Below are 23316 nucleotides of genomic sequence, written 5' to 3' on the forward strand. Positions count from 1 at the left end.
ATGAAAGATAGTTACAGTGAAGTACTGTTCACTAGCACAAAGGACGTTTTTCAGGAATCCATATTTCAAACAAGTGCAAATGTATTTTGGTAAAAGCAGTAGTGTAGGACAGGCAAGACTTGGTTTGAAAACTACATTTTAGTATAACAAGTTTTATTTGTATAGTGTTTATGCCATATTTGTCTCAGTGGCAATCAAGGAGAATCTATCTTACCAATACCGTACAGCTACTACAAAACATGGATGCAGTTTTAAACTGCATCAATAGAAAGGTCTGTTTACATTCTATGCTTGGTACTGAGAATGTTGTAGCGTAAGAAACTGATGAAGACAGTGCTTGTTTCAATTTATTATGCTTATGCTACTCAGACTGTAAGGAAACAGGAAATGTAGGTTAAGAAATTAATCTAAAAAGGGACAAAAGGTAGTCTAGAAAAAGGGGAACTGGGCAAAAGATCAGGGGGACAGATTAAACATGGGGAAGTTCATGGAGAAGAGATGAAACAGGTGTTCCAAGAAGATTGTGACCCTGTAGTCTTTGTCAAAGGGGCCTGCAGAGGAGGGATTTGTGCTTGGGTGGAGGGAATAAAAAGCTGGAGAAATGTATTCCTGTGTGCACCTACTTGCTAGCCACCTGCTCTTGCAAGAAAGTAATAAACTGTTTGCTGCTTCACTTCATAACTCTGACAAATTTCTGGCTGGCGAGTCGGTTTCTCACAGTAAGTTAGGCAACTTATTTTAGGTACAGCCAAGATCTGGAGTATATCTGAAAGACTGCCCTGCATAAACGTCTGCTGCTCTGGGGGGATGGGCTAGAAACATTTAAAAGACGGACATTTGATTTCGGCTGAACGTCCTAGTCGTTCAGCTAGGGAACAAAATCTCCTTCGCAAAAAAGGATTTAAAGCAGGGGTTGAGCCACCGTCCGGCGGGAATTCCCTAAGGAGAGGCATCTTGCTGAGGGAGCTTCGGTGCACGAGAATCCTTTTAAGTCTTTAATCAAGACTTCCACCGAGATACTCCCGGTCAGAAAGGATCTTCGGCCGCTTCGTGGCCCCCCCTCACGAAACTACACGCCGCGCAGTTCGAAGGCTCCCGCGAGCCTCCCGTGTTTAAAATGCGAAAGCGGCGTTTCCTCGTTGACCTGCCCAGAATTCTCCCGTCTTCCGCTTTCCCCGTGGACCGCCCCTGTTTCCGAGGGGCTGCTGAACTCCTCGGCCCCCCCTGAGGGAGTCGAGCTTCGCAACTCCGCACCCGAGGCGGCGGCACAACGTCGCCACTCGCCCCTCACCTCCCCGAACGGCTCTTCATCCCGCCAACCCCATCCCGAGACTTCGCGCCAAGCCACTCACCTCGCGCATGAGGCGACTCCAAACGGCAAGAAGGAAGACGGGCGAATCCACGGAGCCCACCGGCTCCCGCTTTCCGATTGGCTTAGTAGTTCCTATTTAAGGGCGCCCATCTTTCCTGTCGCTGGTCCATTGCATTTTGCGTCAGAGTTAAAGGAAAGGTCCGGAAGTAGGACAATTGCTATGGCAACAGGAAGTCGTTTGTGGAGCGAAATACTGCCCAACACCCCCCATCTCCATAGGAGAAGAATTAGAGCTTGTTGAATTTATGGTTTTAGCCACGTTTCTCAACCTTAGTAATTTTAAGAGGTGTGGACTTCAATTCCCAGAATCCCCTGGCAGCAAAAGCTTGCATAGCCTGCCGAAAGGCGTACAGAAGTAAGAGTGCTCATCGAGTGCTCTAGCTCAGGGGTCTCCAACCTTGGCAACTTTAAGCTGGAGAACTTCAACTCCCAGAATTCTGGCTGGGGAATTCTGGGAGTTGAAGTCCTCTAGGCTTAAAGTTGCCAAGGTTGGAGACCCCTGAGCTAGATCTCAGAGGGAAGCAAATTCCATAGGAAGAATCCCCAGAGCGCAAACATTCTGGGCTAGAGCTACTAAAATGCTACTATACAAAATACAGTATTTGGCTCGGCTATTGCTAGTTCTAGTCTGCTTCCTGCTGATCCCATTCGCTTCCATGAGTACTTTACACCAGGGGTCTCCAACCTTGGCAACTTTAAGACTTGTGGACTTCAACTCCCAGAATTCCTCAACCAGCTCTACTCTGCTGGCTGAGGAATTCTGGGAGTTGAAGTCCACAAGTCTTAAAAGTTGCCAAGGTTGGAGACCCCTACTCTATACCATACTACTCTATACTAAATGCACAGAGACACTTTTATCTAAACCTTCTCCAAAGCTATGTAAATTTTGGAAAAAGTGATTAGAACTGACTGAAGTTTCCAAGAATAGCCTTGCATGTTTAAAAAAAACCACACAAAAAAACAGCACAATTAGCTGTGATGGCGCAATGATTAGAATGCAATACTGTAGGCTACTTCTGCTGGCTGCCAGCAGTTTGGCAGTTCGAGTCCCACAGCTCAAAGTTGACTCAGCCTTCCATCCTTCCGAGATGGGTAAAATGAGGACCCAGATTGTTGGGGGCAATATGCTGACACTGTAAACCACCTAGAGAGGGCTATAAAGCACTGTGAAGCAATATGTGAATCTTAAGTGCTATTGCTAAAATAAAACTTCTCTGAACCTAAATTACATCATTCGAAAGCTTCTTTGTAATCAAATACGTTAATCATGGACTGGTAAGGGCTTGAAGGCTACTTGGTAGCATCCGTTCATTTTAGAAAGTCCATCACAATATTCAGTGGGATAACTTTGTAGAGAAGTTTCCTTACGAGACACACCACGTATATATCTTGACTGCACCCCACTTTACTGTAACTCATTTTTTTCATAAATATTATGGTTAGTCAGATGCTAAGAATTCCTAAATGTTCTAGGTTGTTTTAAGCCAACTTCTACAAAGTTGTTTTCAGACAGAAAAATTAACTATAAATAATTGTGATAGTTTATTCATGAGCCATATACAGAACAGACAGGATAAATTTTAACAAGGGAATGGAGAAGGATGAAAATGAATTGTCAAGCTTGAATTTTTTAAGGAGTCTATCATTTAAGGCTAGGAATTTAAAACACATATCTATTTACTTCACCCAAGCAGATGGCAACAAAAGATCTTGCCTCAAAAAAGCTAAGCAATTAAACTGGATGATTGCCCTTATCTCTCTTGGATGAGAGACCACCAGGAAATCCCAGGGTACTATAGTAGATGAGGATGTCAAAACAATAATCACAGAAGGCAACAATGGCAAATTACTTGTCTATTTTGTCAAAAAGACTGTCCATCCAGTCATCAAGAGCTAATTTTCTCTCTTGAACACAAACACTGAACTGAACCACAACTTTTAATGATAAATAAGTTTTATTTTTTGTAGGAAAGTGCCAAAAGTAATTGCAAGAGAAGGAAAAAAAGTTAACAATTTTAAAAAATTAAGTAGCATTGCACATGGTATCCTGCTTTTTAATATTATTTTTCACAGGAATGTCTTCCTTAAAAATAGTGTATTACAAATAAAAAATATGGGCATGTCCATTTCATGAAAACACAGTTCTCTTAAATGTCAACATAGTATTTGAAGTGGAACCTTATGTATTTTTGAGAAGTCAGCTGCTTCTGAATACAGGTTCAGATATCCTCCTTAATAGGTGATTAAATCTGAGAAAGAACAATTCACATCAATACATAACACATACATTGTGAAGAATATTCTGTGCAATGTGCACTCTGATTTAAACTATTAATCTTTTTCTTCTTTTTCTTTCTTTGCCTGGGCTCACTTGCAGAGTTTGATAAGTCCCATTAATTTTTCTGGAAGAGATGTTAATGGAAAACTCACAATAAAGTAGAAGAATGTCATCTTCATGAAGTTGTTATTTGTAAATACATTGTTGTGCCATTTCCAGTTTCAACTGAAGAGTCCTTTACTCCCTCCTCTGGATTTTTTAGATACTTTAACAGGAGGAATTATTTCCTTTGATGTTTCAAACCACTCTGGTAATTTCCTCTTTGAAGGCTGACTTAACACCTAGCAAAAAAATAAATTTATTCTTTCATTAACTATGTAATTGTTACTCAGACAAGATACACATCAAAAGACAATCTTCCCAAGTAGTGGCATCTTTACAATACTTTATTCCACTTTTAACCTGTTGGATGGATTTATGAGTTTGATATGTATATATATATATATAAAAAAGACAGTCTTTCTCGTATGTAAGTGCTTTCCAAGATAACCCACCCACCCCCAAACAGTTTAGAAAGCAAAAGGAAGCCAAAAGTATAGCTTCTTGGGATAAGAACTTACATGTTATTTGATATTAAATGATCACAGAAACTAGGAAAGGTACTAGAACTTAGTTGTAAAATCAAATAAAATACACTGCTCAAAAAAATAAAGGGAACACAAGCAGAAGACATCCGAGATCTGAATGAATGAAATAGCCTTATTAAATACTTTGTTCGTTACATACAGTAGTTTTGTGTTCCCTTTAGTTGTTTGAGCAGTGTATAAACTACTGTATGTAAAGAACAAAGTATTTAATAAGACTATTTCATTCATTCAGATCTCGGATGTCTTCTGCTTGTGTTCCCTTTATTTTTTTGAGCAGTATATATTCAACATATCATTAACTTTGCCTAGGTCTGTTTTGGATGACAAGAATAACAATTACCTCTGACTGGGAATCAGTAAACAGATCTTCCTCAACATTAGCTGAATTCTGGTTCCATGAAGCCAATTTGATAGCACTCTGAGTGCTCTGGACATCCTCTTTAGGATTAAGGACTTGCTCTTCCTTATTACATTGTATCTTTGGAAAAAGAGGAACCAGTTATAATAGTTCTACTAATCTGCTGGATACAAAAGACTGACAAAATAGACTATAATTACAGTTAAAAGCTCAGTGTAATTCTCACAAACCAAGGCAGATACAAACACAGTATGTTTTTAAGGAGGTTGAAATGTTTATAAATATTGCAAATTTTAGTCTATTTTAAATTTTGTATTTATATGTTTTATTCTGTGGCTGTTCACCGCCCTGAGTCCTTTGGGAGTAGGGCGGTATACAAATTCAATAAAATAAATAAAATAAATAAAAATAAAATAAATATATAAATAAATAAAATTGGTTGGCATGTAAAGGGGAAAGTTATATATTTTTCTAAGCAGTTTTTATTCTTTGCTTTGTTCTTTTCCTCTTTCTAATATTTATAAGCAACAAATAATATCTATCAATTATTCAGCTCAAAATAAAAATCCTTATTATATTACATAATAATTCAATGCATTTTGCAATAATCTATTAATGCCACTGCCAATGATTTAATTGTACACTCCAAGCAATTTTTTCAATGATTTAACACCATTCCCTCCATGACACTGGAAAACTATTTTAAAGATCCACTAGCCAAATCTTTTGTCCATACAAAATGGATATGTAATATAGGAAACACTTTTCATTTATTCCAACTTTCATAATATGACATATTGAGTATTTAAATAAAGATTTTTATGCAAAAGAACAAGTTAATCTACTTTTTATTGTCTGGAAAATAGTTACAGAAGCAATGGATTAAACCTACAAAAAAGAGAATTAGTACATATCAAGAGGATTATATTATGCACCATGTTAAGTGTTGATATATGTATTTTTTTTTACTATAAGTCTTCACCAGAGGCTAGAAAGTTATCTTCCAGCTCTGTCTCATAGCTCTGCCTTCACCTCACAGCTTGTGTGGAGGTTTGTTGCTCAGCCTGTGCCAAGATGGCTTGTGAAGTTGTTGCCAAAATGGACACCCAAAGAAGTGATGTGTGTGCTCTCTCTCCCTTTCTCACGCATCCATGCACACACACATGCACACACCAATCAGGTGGATATATTCCTTTCTGAAACTATGGGTTGGATGATCTGGGTCATAGCTGGCCAATGGGCTGTAGGTTTGTCAACCCCGACTCCAATGGATCCTGCACTGAGCAGGGGATTGGACTACATTACCTTCAATGTATTTTCTCACTATAAAATTTTATGATTCTAAGTTTGAATTCTCTATTACAATCTTAGCTTAGGTATTAACGTGAATGTTTCCAATAATACCATTAAAAATAAATTCATTGATGGAGGCTCTACAATATTTTAGTATTGGTTTGTTTGGTATAATCAATGGATGATGTACTAGATAATTACCCAGGATAAAGAATCTGTACATGAAGCATTCTGCTTTATATTTCTATAGGATTCAGAATTAGATTCCTGAATAAGTGGCTTCACTGAATCCCCCTGAAAAATTAAAGCAAATTACATTAACAGATCAAATTAAAGTTAATTGTTATTAACATTAATATAAATATCAGTGCATCAACTGGAAGAAAAGATTTTAAAACTAAAATTGCAGTTACTTTTATTTCTATATTCCTATCTTGCACTTGTTTTAAATTGGACAATAACACATGCAGCTTTTCATATAATATGATTAAAAGTCATATAATCACAAAAACTATTTTACTAAGCAATAAATAAAGCAGAAGGAAGCTCAGTATTTTTTTGCTGTAACTAAAGGCCAGAAATAAAGCAGTTCAACAATAGAATATTTATTTATAACAGCTTCATCTGAATTGTAATCTGTGCACTCAGATTGGGTTTGAACTGGCTCAGAATCTTGTTTCAAAATTGAGAGAGATGACATATATTGTAATGGATCATTGAACAAAACAACCCAGAGTTCTCACCCAAGACACAAATGATCAAACTCAAATTATCCTACTTCACACATATTAGATGATCTCTGGCATAGGTTCTATTGCTGGGAAAAGTTAAAGGAAACAAAGAGAATGACCAACAATAAAGTAGATGGACTAAGTTACAATGACAGTAGAAGCAATGTTGAAACACCTGAAAATCAGGTAAGGGACAGATCACCATGGAGAAATCTATCTGTGTTTGTTAGGGGTAAAAAAAAAGAAGAAGAAGAAACCACTTGATGGCAGATTATCAAAACATATCCTTTTATCTAAAAAGCTGGTAGTCAAAGGCAACAAGGAATTCTGTGCAGGCAGTAAATGGTCTCATTTGGTTTCTGGGTTGACAATGGAGGAAAGGAACTTTCCTTTCTCTGCCAGCATACTTGTCTCTCACAGGCTTTATGTACATGTTTGAATATGCAGACTAAGTATAAAAATTGTTTCTTTCCCAATATTTCATTTTCCTTATGTAGCTAAAAACACAAGTCACTTTTGCAATACTATACCCAACTGTTAATTCAGCATTTTTCTGGCTATATTAGAAAGTAAAATTAGAGTTCCTTCTCCTACCAATAGGTGATACTGTTGTTCTGAAGTCATGTTTTACAATTGTTCCAAAGAATTCGAAATGTATTATCTATATATTATCATCTTCAACATAACCTCATTTTGATCCTTTATGGATAGCCTGATGATATTTTGGCTGTTCACTTTAACAAATATCAATATATTAAAAAATAAAAAGTTTAGGGTGCATTTTAGCTCCATCGATTCTATGAACCATGGGTGCCCTAAACTTGCTCTATGGGATAAGTAGATAAGATATATGAAATATAAGAAGCTAGATGTCAAACAAGGTTTGGCTAAACTGGTAAATATTTTGTAATCTTGGGAAGTGATGTTCGGAGTTCTTTCAGAACAGGCTATACACTTCTGTTCATATATGTGGTCATGTATATATGTGGGAGAGAATGCAGGTGGTCATGGTAGCAGCAACTTATCTCATCTTTCTTTTGCATCAGTTTAATGCATTAGGTCTATACTAATTACTCTACACGATATAGTAATTTTCCAGTACATGCATGGTGTTAAAGTAACATGTAGTGCCATATTAATTGTGCTTTAGTAATTACTTGTTCACTTCCAGAATCAGTATACAGTGCTCTTTTTGATTTTTAAAGCCCTTACTAACTTTGAGCACCTTTCTCCCATAGGCTCCCCATCCCCAAAATATTATTTAATTTACAGGCAAGGTTTTAGGCACAAGAATATGTTAGTAAGAGTATTGAGGTCATATTAACTAATAGAGAGATCTTCTCAGTGATGGTACTAAATTTGTAACCTAACAATCTCAAAACTGCTTTCTTGCCAGATCAAATTCACTAGATTTTCCCAAGTTTTGAAGAGGAGTTGGAGTTATCGTGAACGCCGTTTCTCCAGGGGCTGCGGAGTGGGTCAGGAGTGGGATGATCCAGATGGTCTGACCGGATACTGAGTCTGTTTGAATTGGCCACGGCGCCTCACGCGTCCCTCGTTTCCAGTTTATTTGACGAAGAAGGATCTGAAAGACAAGCTCAGACAGACAGTTACACCAATGCCCCTTGCTCGCAGGCAGGGAGGGGCTGACCCACTCCGCAGCCCCTGGAGAAACAGCGTTCACCGTAAGTCCAATGCCTCTTCTCCCAGAAGGCTGCGGAGTGGGTCAGGAGTGGGATATGCCCAAGCTCGTCTGCCTTACGGGTGGGAAGCCTGCGAGGTTGAAGCCCCCGAGGCTAAATCTATCTGTTGCAGGACCCTCCTGCTGAAGGATGCCTCCGTGGAGGCGAAGACATCCAGGCAGTAGTGTTTAATGAACAGCAATGGAGTTGTCCAGATAGCGGCCCTACAAATGTCTTCGAGGGAAGCTTGCGTGGCCCAAGCAGCGGTGGTAGCTGCACTGCGTGTGGAATGCGCAGTAATATTCCTGGGCGTGGGCAATACAGGCCCAGATCCAGCGGCCAATAGTGACCGAAGACACCTTAGAACCTAAGGAGATAGGCTGGAAAGATACGAATAGAGCCTCAGATCGTCTAGAAGGCGCCGTCCGCGAGATATAGATTTTAAGGGCTCTGCGGATGTCCAGGGTGTGCCACTTACGGTCCAATGGATGACGGGGCCTCGGGCAGAAGTTAGGTACGATAACCTCCTGCTCCCTGTGGAAACGGGAATTCACCTTAGGAACGAACGATGGGTCCAACCTAAGGATGACCCTGTCGGGGTGACTGACACAGAGATCGGGCCTGATAGAGAGGGCCGCGAGCTCGGAAATGCGCCTGGCCGAAGTAACGGCCACCAGAAATGCCACCTTGAAGGTAAGGAATCTGAGGCTTGCAGAGTGCAGGGGCTCGAAGGGAGATTCGGTAAAGGCCCGTAGTACGCGTGGCAGATCCCAGGTTGGGTAGCGGTGCACTACGGGTGGGCGAATGTTGCGCACGCCGTGAAGAAACCAGTGGATCGACGGGTGGTGGGAGAGTGGAGCTCCATCTCTGGGTGACAATATCGTGGAAAGGGCGGCCACATGTCGTTTGAGCGTGTTAAGCACCAAACCCTTGCGGAGCCCAGCATGCAGGAAGTCGAGGACTTGTGGGACAGAAGCTGAAACAGGGTTAATCTCGCACACTGAACACCAAGAGATAAATACCTGCCAGGTGATGTTATAAAGCCTGATGGTGGAAGGCCGTCTGTCCGCCTGCATGACTTGGATGACCCCTTCGGAATAGTGTGCCTGTCTCAGGAGGAGCCCCTCAAGGACCAGGCGGTTAAATGTAGCCAGTGCGGGTCCGGATGATGGATGGCCCCCTGACGGAGGGATGCCTTCTCCAGCGGAATCCTCCAGAGGCGAGTTGTTGAGAGTATGATCAGGTCAGAGAACCAAGGCCTCCGAGGCCAGTGGGGGGCGATGAGGATGACTTCCGCCCCCTCCGCCACGATTTTGCGAAGTACCCTGGGAATCAGCGCTGGGGGGTGAAGTGTACAACAGACCTTGTGGCCCGGGACAACGGAGGGCGTCCGTGGCTTCCGCTCCCGGCGCCGGATAACGACTGAAGAACCTGAGGAGTTGCACATTCGCCGGGGTCACAAATAGATCTATTTGCGGCTGGCCGAAGCGGTGACAGATGTCCCTGAAGATGTCGGGGTGGAGTTGCCATTCTGATGGGTCCACCGTGGTGCGACTGAGGAAGTCGCTCATGAGTGTCTGCTCCTGCAATATGGTCGGCTCGAAGCGAGGCGAAGTGGGCCTCCACCCACCATCCTAGTTGAAGGGCATCCCGCATCAGAGTCTTGGACCGTGTCCCCCCCTGGCGGTTTACATGTGATTTTGCCGCGATGTTATCGATTAGAATTAACACGTGGCGGCCCTGCACCTCCCGATGGAATGAACGGAGGGCCAGGCGTATTGTTCGAAGTTCCAGGAGATTGATGCTGGAACAGGCCTCGTTGGGGGACCAGCGGCCCTGTGCTACGAGGGCATTCAGGTGCGCTCCCCAGCTGTAGAGTCTGGCGTCCGTGGTGATCACGACCTGTTGGGTGTCCACAAAGAAGCATCCCTTGTCCAGGGCCGGAGATGTCCACCAGCGCAGGGACCGGCATACTGACGGGGACAGCCTGACCTTCTGAGGGGAGGAGGACGTTCCGGTCCGTTGGTGCGGGAGGAGGAACCACTGAAGGCTGTGCGCATGAAGTCGAGCCCATGGAACGATGCTTATACAAGACGCGAGCTTTCCCAGAAGCTTTGATAATGTGAGTACAGTGGTCTTTGGCTCCCACAGAATGTGAAGTGTCATCAATCTGAGGTCGTTCCGTCTCTCTTGAGAGAGGAACACTTGTCCTAGTCTGGTGTTGATGATTGCCCCGAGATGCGTTAATCGCGTCTGGGGCTGCAGCTGACTCTTGGGCAGGTTTATGAGAAATCCATGGTCCTGTAAGGCCCGGATGGTCAGTTGCAAGTCGGTCTGAGCCCGTGACAGGGATGGGGCCTGAACTAGAATATTGTCCAGGTAGGCTTGAAGCCTTACCGGGACGGATCGTAGGTGAGCAATTAAGGCCGCGAGGACCTTGGTAAAGCCAAGGTCCTCGATATTGTAGGTGATGCCCCGCGTAGCTGAACCTGAGGAAGTGTTGATGTGACGGCGATATGGGTATGTGGAGATATGCCTCCGAGAGGTCGATGGAAGCTAGATAGTCTCCGGGCCGAATTCCCTCCAGAATGGTTTTGAGGGTGCTCATTTTGAACCTCCTGTAGACGAGGTGGAAATTGAGGGCCTTCATGTCCAGGATTGCTCTCCAGCCCCCAGAGCACTTTGGCACCACGAATAGGATCGAGTAGAACCCTTGTCTCCATTGGGCGGGAGGAACTTCCTCCACCGCCCTGATATCTAGTAGATGATGAATAGCCAACTCCATGAGTTTGCGCTTGGCCGGAGAATTGATCCGAGGTAATGTGAATCCACCTGTCTAGGAAGAGGTTCAGCCTGCCCCCGATGGGGGCATTGAGGCGAGAGTCATTTTTAACGTCTGGACTGGCGGCAGCCAGATCCACGGAGGGAGCGTTTCTGTGCTCCATAGTTGCGTGCCCTGTCTCGAAAGGAACCTCTATCTTGGGGATGAAAGGAACCCTGCAAGTATGGGCACTGGAAGGTGCCCTCCTGGGAAGGAAAGCGGGAAGGCTGCCTCCGGTAATAGGGGGTGGCTCTACGGTCCGCTCGTCTGGTAGCTGACGGCAGGACCTTCTTCCTGTCTTTGTCCTCAACCAGGAGAGGCTCGAGGGAGTCACCGAACAGCTTAGACCCCGAGTACGGGGCTGCAGCGAGGCGCCATTTGGCCTTAATATCGGCTGGCCACTGGCGCAGCCATAAAAGGCGCCTCGAGGTGACAGAGGAGGCCATCGCTCGGGAGGAATATTTTGCCGCATTGAGCGTGGCATCGGCAGCGAATTGGGTAGCTGCAATGATCTTGTTGAGGTCCTGGTGAACCTGGACCTCTTGAGCTGGAATGCGGGATTGCAGCTGCTGGAGCCACAACAGGGAGGATCGGGAGAAGGAGGCCGCAGTAGCGGCTTGAATCGCCCAGGCTGATGTGCCTTCTTGATTGACGAGTCAAATTTTTTGTCCTCTGGTTTAAAGCCATCGGAGGAGTCCCCTGCGAGGTAAGGAGAAGGAGAGGAAAGGGCAGTAACAAGGCCGTCAACAGATGGTACCTGTAAAATACTGGTAAGCGAGGGGTCCATATTGTAGTTCCGCTGATCGGTGCCACTGGGAGTGGGCAGAGAGGCCGGAGTGGACCACTGTTTCCTCACCACGTCAAGAAATAGTTTAGAAGCCGGAACGAAGAGTTGCTCCGCCACTGGTTCGGAGAAGATCCCTTGGCCTGCAGTTGAGGTGGAAGCCGAAGCTGGGTCCGGAACCGCATCCATGAGGCCCGTGGTGATTTTGGCCTTATGTAGCAGAGACTTAAAATGTCCCTGCGGGAACAAGCCTGTGAAGGCCGGTACATCTGGGGGAGCGCACTCATCGTCTGACAGTTCGGTGTCCCGACGAACGTCGTCCTCCAAGCAGAGATCCACGCTGCCCCTTGAGCGTGATGGTGAGCGCTCAGGAGATCGTTAGGGAGATCCGGTGAGACTGGCAGAAGGAGAGATGCGTGACTGTCGAGAATGCAGGCTCTCTGATACGATCGACGCAGATCGATGTTCCCGAATGCCTTCGGTGATGCCATGAGATATAGCCCGTGCAATCAACTGTTGTACTGACTCGGGTAGGTTTCCGAGTTCCAAGGAATGTGAACGTTGTCCTGTTGAAGGTGGAGGAGGGGGGGCCTGGGGAACCACAGAGCAAGCAAATGGATCCTCCTGTGTTTGGTTAGTCAAGGGAGGGGAGCCAGCGGCAGAAGGATGATCTGATCTCTCTGGTGACAGTGCCTGGGAGACGTCAAGATCTTCTTCTGCCTCCTGACCGGGAGATCCGGGGATGGCTTGAGCCGAGAGACCCTCATGGTCAGCATGCTCCCTTTCTGCTTGTAATATTTGACGCTCCAAAGCCTTGTGGTGACGCTGGAGGTCTTTTAGCTCGCTTTGGGATGGCTGTTGGGCTTTTCTTCCTGAAGCTGACTTGGAAGTGGCCTTTCTGCCCGGGTCAGCAGAATTGGCTTTAGATTGATCCGCCATGGCGAGAACAAAAAAATATCAGTGGGACTTCTGCCCACTGACAGCCAGAAACCAGAACTGATACCCCAGCAGGTCAGAAATGCTGGCAGTGGGGTTCCTTCCGCTGAAAAAGGCAGAGGGAGCAGTGGAATACAGCTGCTCCGGGCCTGGGCAATGGCCGCCGCCAATCGAGATAGCGCAAAATGGCCGCTGCACGTGGGAGTCAACGGCCGCGATGTAAATTGGCCGTCTCCCAAAGCGCTAGAAGGATCGCCAGAAACAGCAAGGGCTCAAGTGAAATCGCTGCGACTAGGTTGGCAAGTGGCTTGAATTACCTGCCGGAATGATGCTAGCCGCTGTGGCGCCTCAGTGCTCGTCAGCTGGGAGTCGGAGCGCAGGCGGTAATGGCGGCGGTAACGGCTATGGCGCAGCGGCAAAAAAAGTCCTGAATGGCGCTCCAAGCCGCCTTCACCTGGGCACCCCTCAGCTGGGAGTCGGGGGCACAGGCGGCGCAATAGGGGCGGCAGCGGCAGCGGTGCAGGTCTGTGGAGCTGCAGGAAAAAGCTGCTAATTGCAGTAGCCTCTCAGCTGTGCGGCGGTGGCAGCATTTTCAGCCGAAACTGAAGTGGCCAGCACACTCAGCACAAATTGAAGAAATATATTGTCCATGAGTGGAGTGAGGAGTGAGATGACTCAGAACATGTCTGGTCAGATCCACTGAGTCGAAAAAACTGGAAACGAGGGATGCGTGAGGAGGCGTGGCCAATTCAAACAGACTCAGTATCCGGTCAGACCATCTGGATCATCCCACTCCACAGCCTTCTGGAAGAATGATTAGGTTTTAAGATATCTGATGCTCATTTTAAACTCCTCTTCTTTTCTTTAGCTAGGAAGTCTATGAACATCACCAGCTCTATTATTGTATGCCTTTTAGTTAATATATAGTTGCAAAAGTTAGTCATATTTATTAAGCTGTATTAAAATGTATGTGACATTGAAAGATACTAATTCCAATATAAAAATCAGGGTACAAGGATATGAAAGGACACCTGGGGACCCAGGTGGATAAGGAGGTATTTCTGGCTCTATATGTATCTTTGACTTATTCACAGACGAAGAGATATAAATAAAAATATACCGTATTTTCTGGTGTATAAGACAACTTTTTAACACATGAAAATCTTCTCAAAAGTCGGGGGTCGTCTTATACGCCGGGTGTCGTTCTCCTGTAACCAGGCAGACCAGCCCGAAAGGCTCTGACGAGCCTTAAATGGCTCTGGCGATCCAAGCTCTGACGATCTGCTAATCAGGCAACGCAGCTGGGGTCGCCAGAGCCATGGAGAAGGAAAAAACTTTTCTCTTTTCACATGGCCTGGCGATCCAAGCTCTGACGATCTGCTAATCAGGCAACTCAGCTGGGATCGCCAGAGCCATGGAGAAGGAAAAAAGTTTTCCCCCTCCAGCTTGCTTACCTTAGCTGCTTGTCTTGCCTTGCTTCGCTTGCCTGAACCCATTCCATCAGCAAGCAACTCCCTGCCTGCAATCAAGCAGGCAGGGAGTTGTTGATTTCAACTCCCAGAATTCCTCAGCCAGCAAAACAAAGCTGGCTGAGGAATTCTGGGAGTTGAAATCTACAAGTCTTAAAGTTGCCAAGGTTGGAGACCCCTGTTCTATTGGGTAAGTTTTTTTCCCCTTTGGGATCTTTAAAAAAAATAGTTAATTGGGGGTTTTTTTAGTTGTTCTTTTTTAGACCTAGCCATTTAAAGTTTAGGAAGTTTTAAATTTAGCTTTCATATAAAAATAAAAATAAAATAAAATAAAATAATATTTGTGCAGCTTTCTGAGATTTAGTGTGTTTCTGTAGTGTTTCACTCTAACTACACAAACCCACAAAATCTCACAAAGCTGTATGTGGAATTTTGTGTGCAAAGTGTGAAAGTTGGGTTTTTGGGCTTTTTGTGGCTGTGTGAGGTTCCTGCTTGTTGCAGGGGCCATTTTGGGTCTAGCACAGCTGCTTTTACATTGTGGGTGAGCCAGTTGTGTTGTGTTGTGTTGTGTGGTGTGTGTGTAAAGTGTGAAAGTTGTTTTTTGGGGCTTTTTGTGGCTGTGTGAGGTTCCTGCTTGTTGCAGGGGCCATTTTGGGTCTAGCACAGCTGCTTTTACATTGTGGGTGAGCCAGTTGTGTTGTGTTGTGTTGTGTGGTGTGTGTGTAAAGTGTGAAAGTTGTTTTTTTGGGGGCTTTTTGTGGCTGTGTGAGGTTCCTGCTTGTTTCAGGGGCCATTTTGGGTCTAGCACAGCTGCTTTTACATTGTGGATGAGCCAGTTGATGTTTTTTAATTTTTATTTGGTATGCGTTGGAAGAGGGGTAGTCCTATACGGCGAGTATAGCCCAAACCCTATATTTTAACAGGAAAATTCGGGGGTCGTCTTATACGCCCAGTCATCTTATACGCCGGAAAATACGGTAGATAGAAAGAGTACTAATTTATTGAACATACTGACATCCACTTATGAATATTTTACAGTGCACAAAAACCAAAGCAGCTCTGGTTCCTTCATTTTGGTCTTCCACTAGCAATTGAGCAATGTTATATAAATAGTACTGTATAAATATCACATCTGAATTTCAACTGATTAAATCAGCAGATCAACTAACTAAACGTCTCACAAAGCTATAAATCAAAAGCATACTTATTTTAGAGGCCATTTAGGTTGTGCTACAATGGCAATAAGTTCTTTTGTTAAATACTTAAGAGAAGCAATAGTTCAGTGAATGAAGAAAAGTATTTTAGTCATTCTAGGCAGCTATGGAGTGATATAGTAAATATTAGCAAAAGGTAAAAGTGTTACTACAGTTTATGAATGGGGTAAAACTTACTATTTTTTTACTCTACTATGCTAATCACATCAAGTGGCTTTTTAATACATCTTTGTAACTTTGCCAATTCTTCGCATAGAGATAACTGCATATTATGTTTGCTGATTTTCTCTCAGACAACAGACACAAGAGTGTACATTATAATCAATAGTCATTTGATACAGGGCATCAAATTACCAAGTCTTAATTGTATTATTGCTCCTTGCTAATTAGTCCTTGGGTATTTTAAAATTTGTTGGCTATCTAATTTCACATGCTCTTGGGAGCAGCAAACTGAGAAGCAAACCTAGCATTAATATACAGAAGCAGTTTGTTACAGTTGCTTTTTAATTTTTTTAAAAAAATAGTGTGTCAAAAAGTGTGGGTATTTTTAATTTAAAAAAAAAAACCCAGCAATGCTGTGATATGTCCCTCTCTGAGCAAATTTTGGACAGCTGCTCTGGAAAAGAGCAAAAAAAATATTTAATTAGACTGACAATATTACCAGAAGCACTTATGTAACTTACCTTCAATAAAATCACTATATAACCAAATCTGATTGATTACATAGCACTATGAGGCCATTATATCAGTTACCCAATAGTAAATACAACATATGCAACTATGGAAAATATCAAAAGGGGGAAGGAAGAAATTAAACGAAATAATTCACTGGGGAAAAAGTACATCAAACTATGTAAAAGACTGGTTAATTATTTTAGTACTTATCCCTCATTCAAAAATAACATAGACAAAACATGGCATAGCTTTAATAAATGAATATTTTGCAACATTTGGGAAGGTGACACTAATCAGTCAAAGCAATGATTATTTTAAAAACTCCTGTCAAATACATGGTGGATATTTCTTCACTCTTTACTTCATAAAATATCTCTTGGACCCTGAAGCTTTTTTCTTTCTTTCTACAACTCTTTCTTTCTAATTCAGGGTATTGTAAAATGAAGCTTTTAGCCTCTAAGACTAACTGATTAGTTATGCAAGAGTTATATTAAATGGTGTACTTTAAGGCTACTACTGTGATTGTGAAGTAAGGCTGAATGCTTTTAATAGTTCCATGGCAGTATATCACTGCAGCTGGTATACAAGTTTTTTTCCCCATAGAGATTCCATACATTAAAAAAAATAATTTCTGCCCGTGACAGAATTCTGCATATTCTGACATAATAATACAAAGATGCAAAAATGCAGGACATCCAATTATGTTTTGAGGAATGCTATGTAGTTTTGATATAGGGGTTCTTATCTAAGCCAGGTAAATATGAGATATTAAATATTTAAACACCTTGTCAGGATCTCTCAAACTACAGGTAGTCCTTGATTTACAACCAGCCATTCATCTAGTGACTGTTCAAAATTACAACAGCACTAAAAAAAGTGGCTTACATTCAGTCCTTGCACTTATGACCATCACAGCATCCACATAGACCTATGATTAGAAATTGGATGCTTGGCAACCAAGATGTATTTAAAACAGTTGCAGAGTGCTGGGATCATATGATCTCCATCTGCGACCTTCCCAGTTGGCTTCCAACAAGCAATGGGGGAAGTCAGATTTGCTTAATGATCATGTGATTCACTTAACAACTGAAATCGAAATTCTGGTCCAAAGTGTGGTTGTATGTTGAGGGGCTGCCTGTATTATACATTGTTATTATTATTCACAACTCATTCATTTGGGCTTCAGGTACTCTATCCCTATACTGAAATCCAGTTTACTGGATGAGAAAACAAAAGAAAAAGAAAAAAAAAAAAAGGAGACAGAATGAAAAACAAAAGGAAGAAGTCCCATCCATGACTCCTCCCTCATATGTTGTCTCCTATGGAACACAGCCATTAGCAGAAAAGGGTCTTCTTCCATAGCTTATAAGGGGAACTTCATTTAGCTCATCATTCTGCCTTGAAACAGCAAAATAAAGCCCAATTCAAAATAAGTTTCAGTACAGATCATCATGAGCCAATAAGACGTAGCACATAAGCAGTGGTCAGTTTTTTATTCCTTTAAATTAAATTATTTTGATAGACTGCAACCCAATAAAGAAGCGTTGCTTTGCATATAAGGAGACGTTAAAAAGCTTACCATGAACCTACTCTTATCTTGAAACCTTGAGTAAGTTTTATGTTCTCCTGATTCTGTTGGGGTGTTGTACTCACTGTCCACCTGAACGACTGTATCTGGCTGATCTCTCATTCCAGAATTCTTGAAGATGTCTGTCTGCAGAGTATCACAAAAACTGTTATTTTTTAAAAAATTAAACACTGAAGAACATCACTGAACAAAGGAATAAACAACACTAGGAAGGAAGGTGAGATATAGATAGTCCTCACTTAATGACCACTCGCTTAACAACCATTGAAAGTTATGATTGTCCCCAAAAAGCTACTACTTACAACCCGTCTTTGAATGTGTCACTCCTGCATCAACCCCTCCTCCGCAGTCACGTGACCACATTTTGGGCACTTAGCAAAAGGCTTGCATTTTATAGTGGTTGCAGAGAGATTTGCAATGTTTTTGCTGGTTTCTGGCAAAAAACACCCATTCAGAAAAATGGATTTGCTTAACAACCACATCATTCATTTAACAGCCACAGTGATTCACTTTGCAACTGTTGTTAAAACAGTCATAAAATCCATGGAAGTCACATAGTGACTCACTTAACAACCACAATAACTATGACCAAAATTCCAGGCTCAATTGTGGTTGTTAAGTCAGGACTACCTGCATATAAAACATCCTTGTACTGAACAGCTAGTTCCAGGTTATCTATTTGGACTAAAACACCTGGGCATAGACTACAGTACACATGTTCCAAGCAGAGGTATGTCAGGTCAAAAAAAAAAAAAATCAATCCCGTCAAACTTCCAAAATATTCACTCCTCTATATCCCTTCAGCCACCAATGACACTCTCAGCTTCAAACATGGTTTATCCGACAGTGTTGTACACCCCTCTCCCAATAAAGAAAAATTTGAAAAGGAGACCGGAATGATTGGATACACCATGTTTGGAACCAAAGACATTGACAATAGTTACAAGCAGGTTGGGAAAGAAAAATAATGGGAAGATCAACAGGTGGACTAGTACACAAAGAAGAGAAAAGGGTGAGGAGCACCAAATACAAGAAGACTTCTTCAGGCCAGTGGAGTGCAGGGTGGTCAAGAAGGCAGAGATAGGTGAGCGGGAGAAAAGCTGAAGTGCACCATGCAATTGTTAATGCAGACTGAATTTTGTTCACATGACCCCAGGAGCACGGCAATGGCCATAACTTCAAGCACCAGGTATGACTACCATTTGTTCAGTGCTATTGTAACTTTGAACAGTCACTGGACAAATGGTTGTTAAGCAAGGATTACCTATAGGCAAGAAATAAGAATAGCATGCTGCCAAATGTGACATTGGGTCTCCTTCTTAAAACTTAACAATTTAACTGTTTAATTGAATTTAATAATATCTGACCTGTAAATTATTTGTCTGGGAGAATTCCTTGATTATGTTTAGAAGAGGAGCCAACATGGTAGATTTAGCTTCAGAAATGCCATCAATTCTCTTCATAATTTCCACAGTTGTAGGTCTGAAAAAATGTTACAGATGTTACAGACATTCTATGATTTTATTATTTTAAGTTTGATATATGAAGGTAAAAAGAAAAAAAAAAGACTTATAGATGCAGGAGGGAGAAAATGAAAGTACTTGCTGAAGAACCTGAAAACAGAAATTAAAACCTAGATAAACTAGCAAAGTTTACAATCCATTCCAAAGTTACATACGTAACACTGTGATTATTTTAGGGAGAATTCAAGCTTATGCAGATCATGTGAATATTGTGTGAATGGATCACAGCTGAGCAATGCCTAACCACAGTTTAACTCTGAATAGTGTACTAACATTATACAATGTTTCACTGCCAATAGGAGTAAAGTGATTACTGGCTTCTGGTCTGCTTGACCATCTTTTATTTTACCTATATTATTGCAAAATGAAATTTAAATTCATATTTAGGATAATTTTGATATTTTATTATTTATTTTATGGAATTCAAATCTTTACTTTTCAGAACAAATCCCAAGGTGGTAAATTTAATAAATGGAGTTATAGTGTATAATTGGCATCAAATTAAGGCTACTGATCTCAAGCACATTTGCTAAAGTAAAGCAAAATTTCCAAACTTATGTCAGTGTGAATCATTTGAACAAATTTAGAAGGATGAAACATAAAAAAAAAACAATTCTAATTATTTGAAATGTTATCAAAACAGGTGGATCTAAATTCTCATTAGTCAAGAGCAACTGTATGAGATAAACATGAAAAGTCTAAAATGTTTGGAAATCATTGTAAATTCCCCAGTTAGAGACACAAAGTAAATTCTGTAGAGTTAAAGGTGAAAATGATAAGACAAGCCATCAATGCTTTGGTATATAAACACATTTCCCCCTTTTCTGTTATATTGTGGTCAAATAGATTTTCTGATTTTTGGGAATAATTAATTCAGGAATTCTCAAACTGTGGGACAAGTCACTCCCAGCAGGTCAAGAAAAAGGAAGATAGCAATTTTGTTAAGCAAATGAAGGCTGTTGGGTGGCAAGAAAAAAGCTTTAAAATAAAACCAATCTTTTCTCAGTTTTGATGATTGTAAGTTTGAGTTAGGTGGAAGCAAATGGTTTAATTTATTACTCAATCCTAACTCCAATGAAATTATTAATGTATTCATGGGGTGGAATGGGAAGATGAATTCATACAAATTCATTTAACATTTTAGGAGATGAGAATCCCTGACATTTCCCCAGCAAAATGATTCCTATTGTTCTCCAACATGTATCAAATGAGGTTCACTCACTCATTTCAATGAAAATCCATACCTTATCAGAGTCATATCAACCAGCACTTTATTTGTTGCAAGCACAGCTGGAGGGATATCTTTTTCACTGGCAAGTTTCTGCCTGGCTGCCACTAATTTGCCATACAGTACAGTCTAAAAGAAACAAAAAATGTTTACAAATTATTGCACTGAAATGAAAAGGCAACATTCTTTTAAAAATATCAGTAAACAAACTTGCTACTCCATTTAAAAGATGTCTTTTTAAAAAAAAAAAGGATGCAAATATAAACAAGAAACAAGAAGTAGGCTATCTATCGGGAGCATTACTCTTTCATTTTAATTCAGAATAGAATGCCGCATCTAGGATGGCATTTTTAAATGTAGGCCTTTGTGCCTCTGAATTAGACTTCCCTCCCGGCAACTGCCTAGGCAAGTCCCTGGAGTTTTCTAGCAATATTGCAATATGGCTTAGGACCTGGTTACTTACGGGACCGCCTGCTACCACCAATAGCCTCCCACCGGCCAGTACGCTCCCATAGAGAGGGGCTCCTCCAGGTCCCATCGGCCAAACAATGTCGGCTGTCGGCCCCTAGGGGGAGAGCCTTCTCTGTGGGGGCACCTACGATCTGGAACGAGCTCCCCCCGGAGATACGGAGGATCCCGGATCTGCGCACCTTCTGCCGCGCGCTTAAGACTCTTCTATTTCACCAAGCTGGCCTGGCCTAAATCTTCCCCCTTTTAATGTAGAAATTTTAAATTTGTTTTAATTATAGGGTTATGGGTAAGGCGTTTTAAATTGGGGAGCCATTTTGGATTTAATTTTGTTTTAAATGTATTTTAATGTTTATATTGTATGTTTTTTAATCTTGGCTGTTCACCGCCCCGAGTCCTTCGGGAGAGGGGGTGGTATAAAAATTTAATAAATAAATAAATTTAATAAATAAATAAATTAAGAGGGAATGACTGGCCCAAGGTCAACCAAATGGTTTCATGCTTCAAGTGGGACTAGAATTCAGTTTCTAGCCTGAGGCTTTTAACCACTATGCCAAACTATCTTTCTTAGATGTGAGTACATCATTCAGAATCAATATCATTATTCTCTTCTCTTCCAAATTATTAAGTTTTACTCAGATGACATCCTGAGGGAGTCAAACAGATTAGCATGATGAAAGCAGTGTCTTACTATCAGCCTTGTCCCTTTATATCTGTGCCATGACATTGCAACAATTTTCCAAAGCAGCAGAAATCATAGCACAACAGTGTAATAATACTTTCCGCATTTTGACAAAAGAAACAGGGATCAACAAATGCCCAGTGAGGTATGACTTAGTTTTCACTTTGATTAAAACTAAATCAATCCATTCATTATGATATCTATAAAATCATAATGATTTTATAGAAATATCGCGGGGGATTATGGGAGCAACGGGGCGCTCCCATGTGACACCTCTCCTGGGCGAGCTGCACTGGCTTCCGGTGTGCGCTTCAAGGTGTTGGTGACCACCTTTAAAGCGCTCCATGGCTTAGGGCCGGGGTATCTACGAGACCGCCTTCTGCCGCCAATAACCTCCCACCGGCCAGTTTGCTCACACAGAGAGGGCCTTCTCAGGGTGCCGTCGGCCAGACAATGTCGGCTGGCGACCCCCAGGGGGAGAGCCTTCTCTGTGGCGGCACCTGTCCTCTGGAACGACCTACCCCCAGAGATATGCATGATACCAGACCTCCGGACTTTTCATCGGGCCCTGAAAACTCATTTATTTCATCTAGCCGGGCTGGCTTGATCCCGTCCTTTTGGTTTTAATTTGAAATTGGTTTTAACTGGGTTGTTTTAAATTGTGGGCCAAAATTATTTAATGTCTTTTAAACTGTTTTTAAATTTTATATGTTATGTTTTTATCTCGGCTGTTCACCGCCCTGAGTCCTGTTGGAGAAGGGCAGTATAAAAATCAAATAAATAAATAAATAAATAAATAATCATGAAAGAAACCTGGTTCTTGTATGAATCTAATCACCAAACACTGGGTATACTAACCTGCAATTCCTTCTCCCTTTCAGATATAACAGTTTCTGTATCACTCAGAGAGGTGGAAGGCTGTGATAACTGCATAGGGCCACTACTATTGAAAGAAAAACAAATAGCAGCAAATAAGACAAATAAGAGCACATAAACGCTTGCATTTTCCTAGAAGGGGCCAATGAATGAAGGAACCAAAAGCCTTGTGAAATGCTTATTGGATCAAGTATGAAAGGCATGCTTATGGCACAAGCTAGAGGAATAGGTGCTGCTATTAATCTTTCTACAAGGTACTGACATGTTTTGTTTCTCTGGGAAAATTACCACATTTTAAAGGTATTCAGTGAAAAAGCCATTCCTAAATTTAAATTGGTGACAATAGCATCAGCATATACCATACAAACTTATTATAGAGTATTCCAACTTCTATCCACCCAACATTCTCAACAAACATTAATATGAAGAAATTAAAAAAAAAACTACAGAAAAAGAAAAACGAATTATTTTCAGAAATACCTTTTATCTGAAAGTATACTCTGGCTGGACCTCTTACTAATTTCTGAATAGGAAAACATTTGATGCAGAGGAGTGTTCTTCAGTAATGTAGAAATTAAAAAAAAGAGAAAATGGATATGCATCTTATAATGTTTTTTGGATACATTTAAATACAAAAGTTTTAAGAATATACAACTTTACAAGTAATTTAATAGAATTAGGAACAAATCAC

The 23316-nt window shown here is 41.7% G+C and overlaps 2 protein-coding genes across 2 annotated transcripts in view; both read right to left on the bottom strand.

The window, feature by feature from the left end:
- GTF2E2 (general transcription factor IIE subunit 2) overlaps positions 1-1462 on the bottom strand; it is a 35207-nt gene extending 33745 nt beyond the window's left edge. Inside the window, exon 1 of the mRNA XM_070935407.1 lies at positions 1353-1462. The gene's annotated coding sequence lies outside the window, so the exon portion shown is untranslated. The remainder of the gene's footprint in view (positions 1-1352) is intronic.
- A 1846-nt stretch (positions 1463-3308) lies between these two features.
- The window catches only part of WRN (WRN RecQ like helicase), a 66702-nt gene continuing 46694 nt past the window's right edge, over positions 3309-23316 (bottom strand). The window contains exons 27-34 of the mRNA XM_070935408.1: positions 23106-23182; positions 22608-22692; positions 20616-20728; positions 19216-19330; positions 17840-17974; positions 6150-6242; positions 4638-4775; positions 3309-3991 (exon numbers count right to left, since the gene is read on the bottom strand). Of these exons, the coding sequence (XP_070791509.1) occupies positions 3872-3991; positions 4638-4775; positions 6150-6242; positions 17840-17974; positions 19216-19330; positions 20616-20728; positions 22608-22692; positions 23106-23182 (876 nt within the window). The 3' untranslated portion in view covers positions 3309-3871. The remainder of the gene's footprint in view (positions 3992-4637; positions 4776-6149; positions 6243-17839; positions 17975-19215; positions 19331-20615; positions 20729-22607; positions 22693-23105; positions 23183-23316) is intronic.

The sequence above is a fragment of the Pituophis catenifer genome, unplaced genomic scaffold, assembly GCF_029215685.1.
Source record: "Pituophis catenifer annectens isolate HBS135680 unplaced genomic scaffold, rPitCat1.0.hap2 SCAF_2, whole genome shotgun sequence".
Lineage (NCBI taxonomy): Eukaryota > Metazoa > Chordata > Lepidosauria > Squamata > Colubridae > Pituophis > Pituophis catenifer.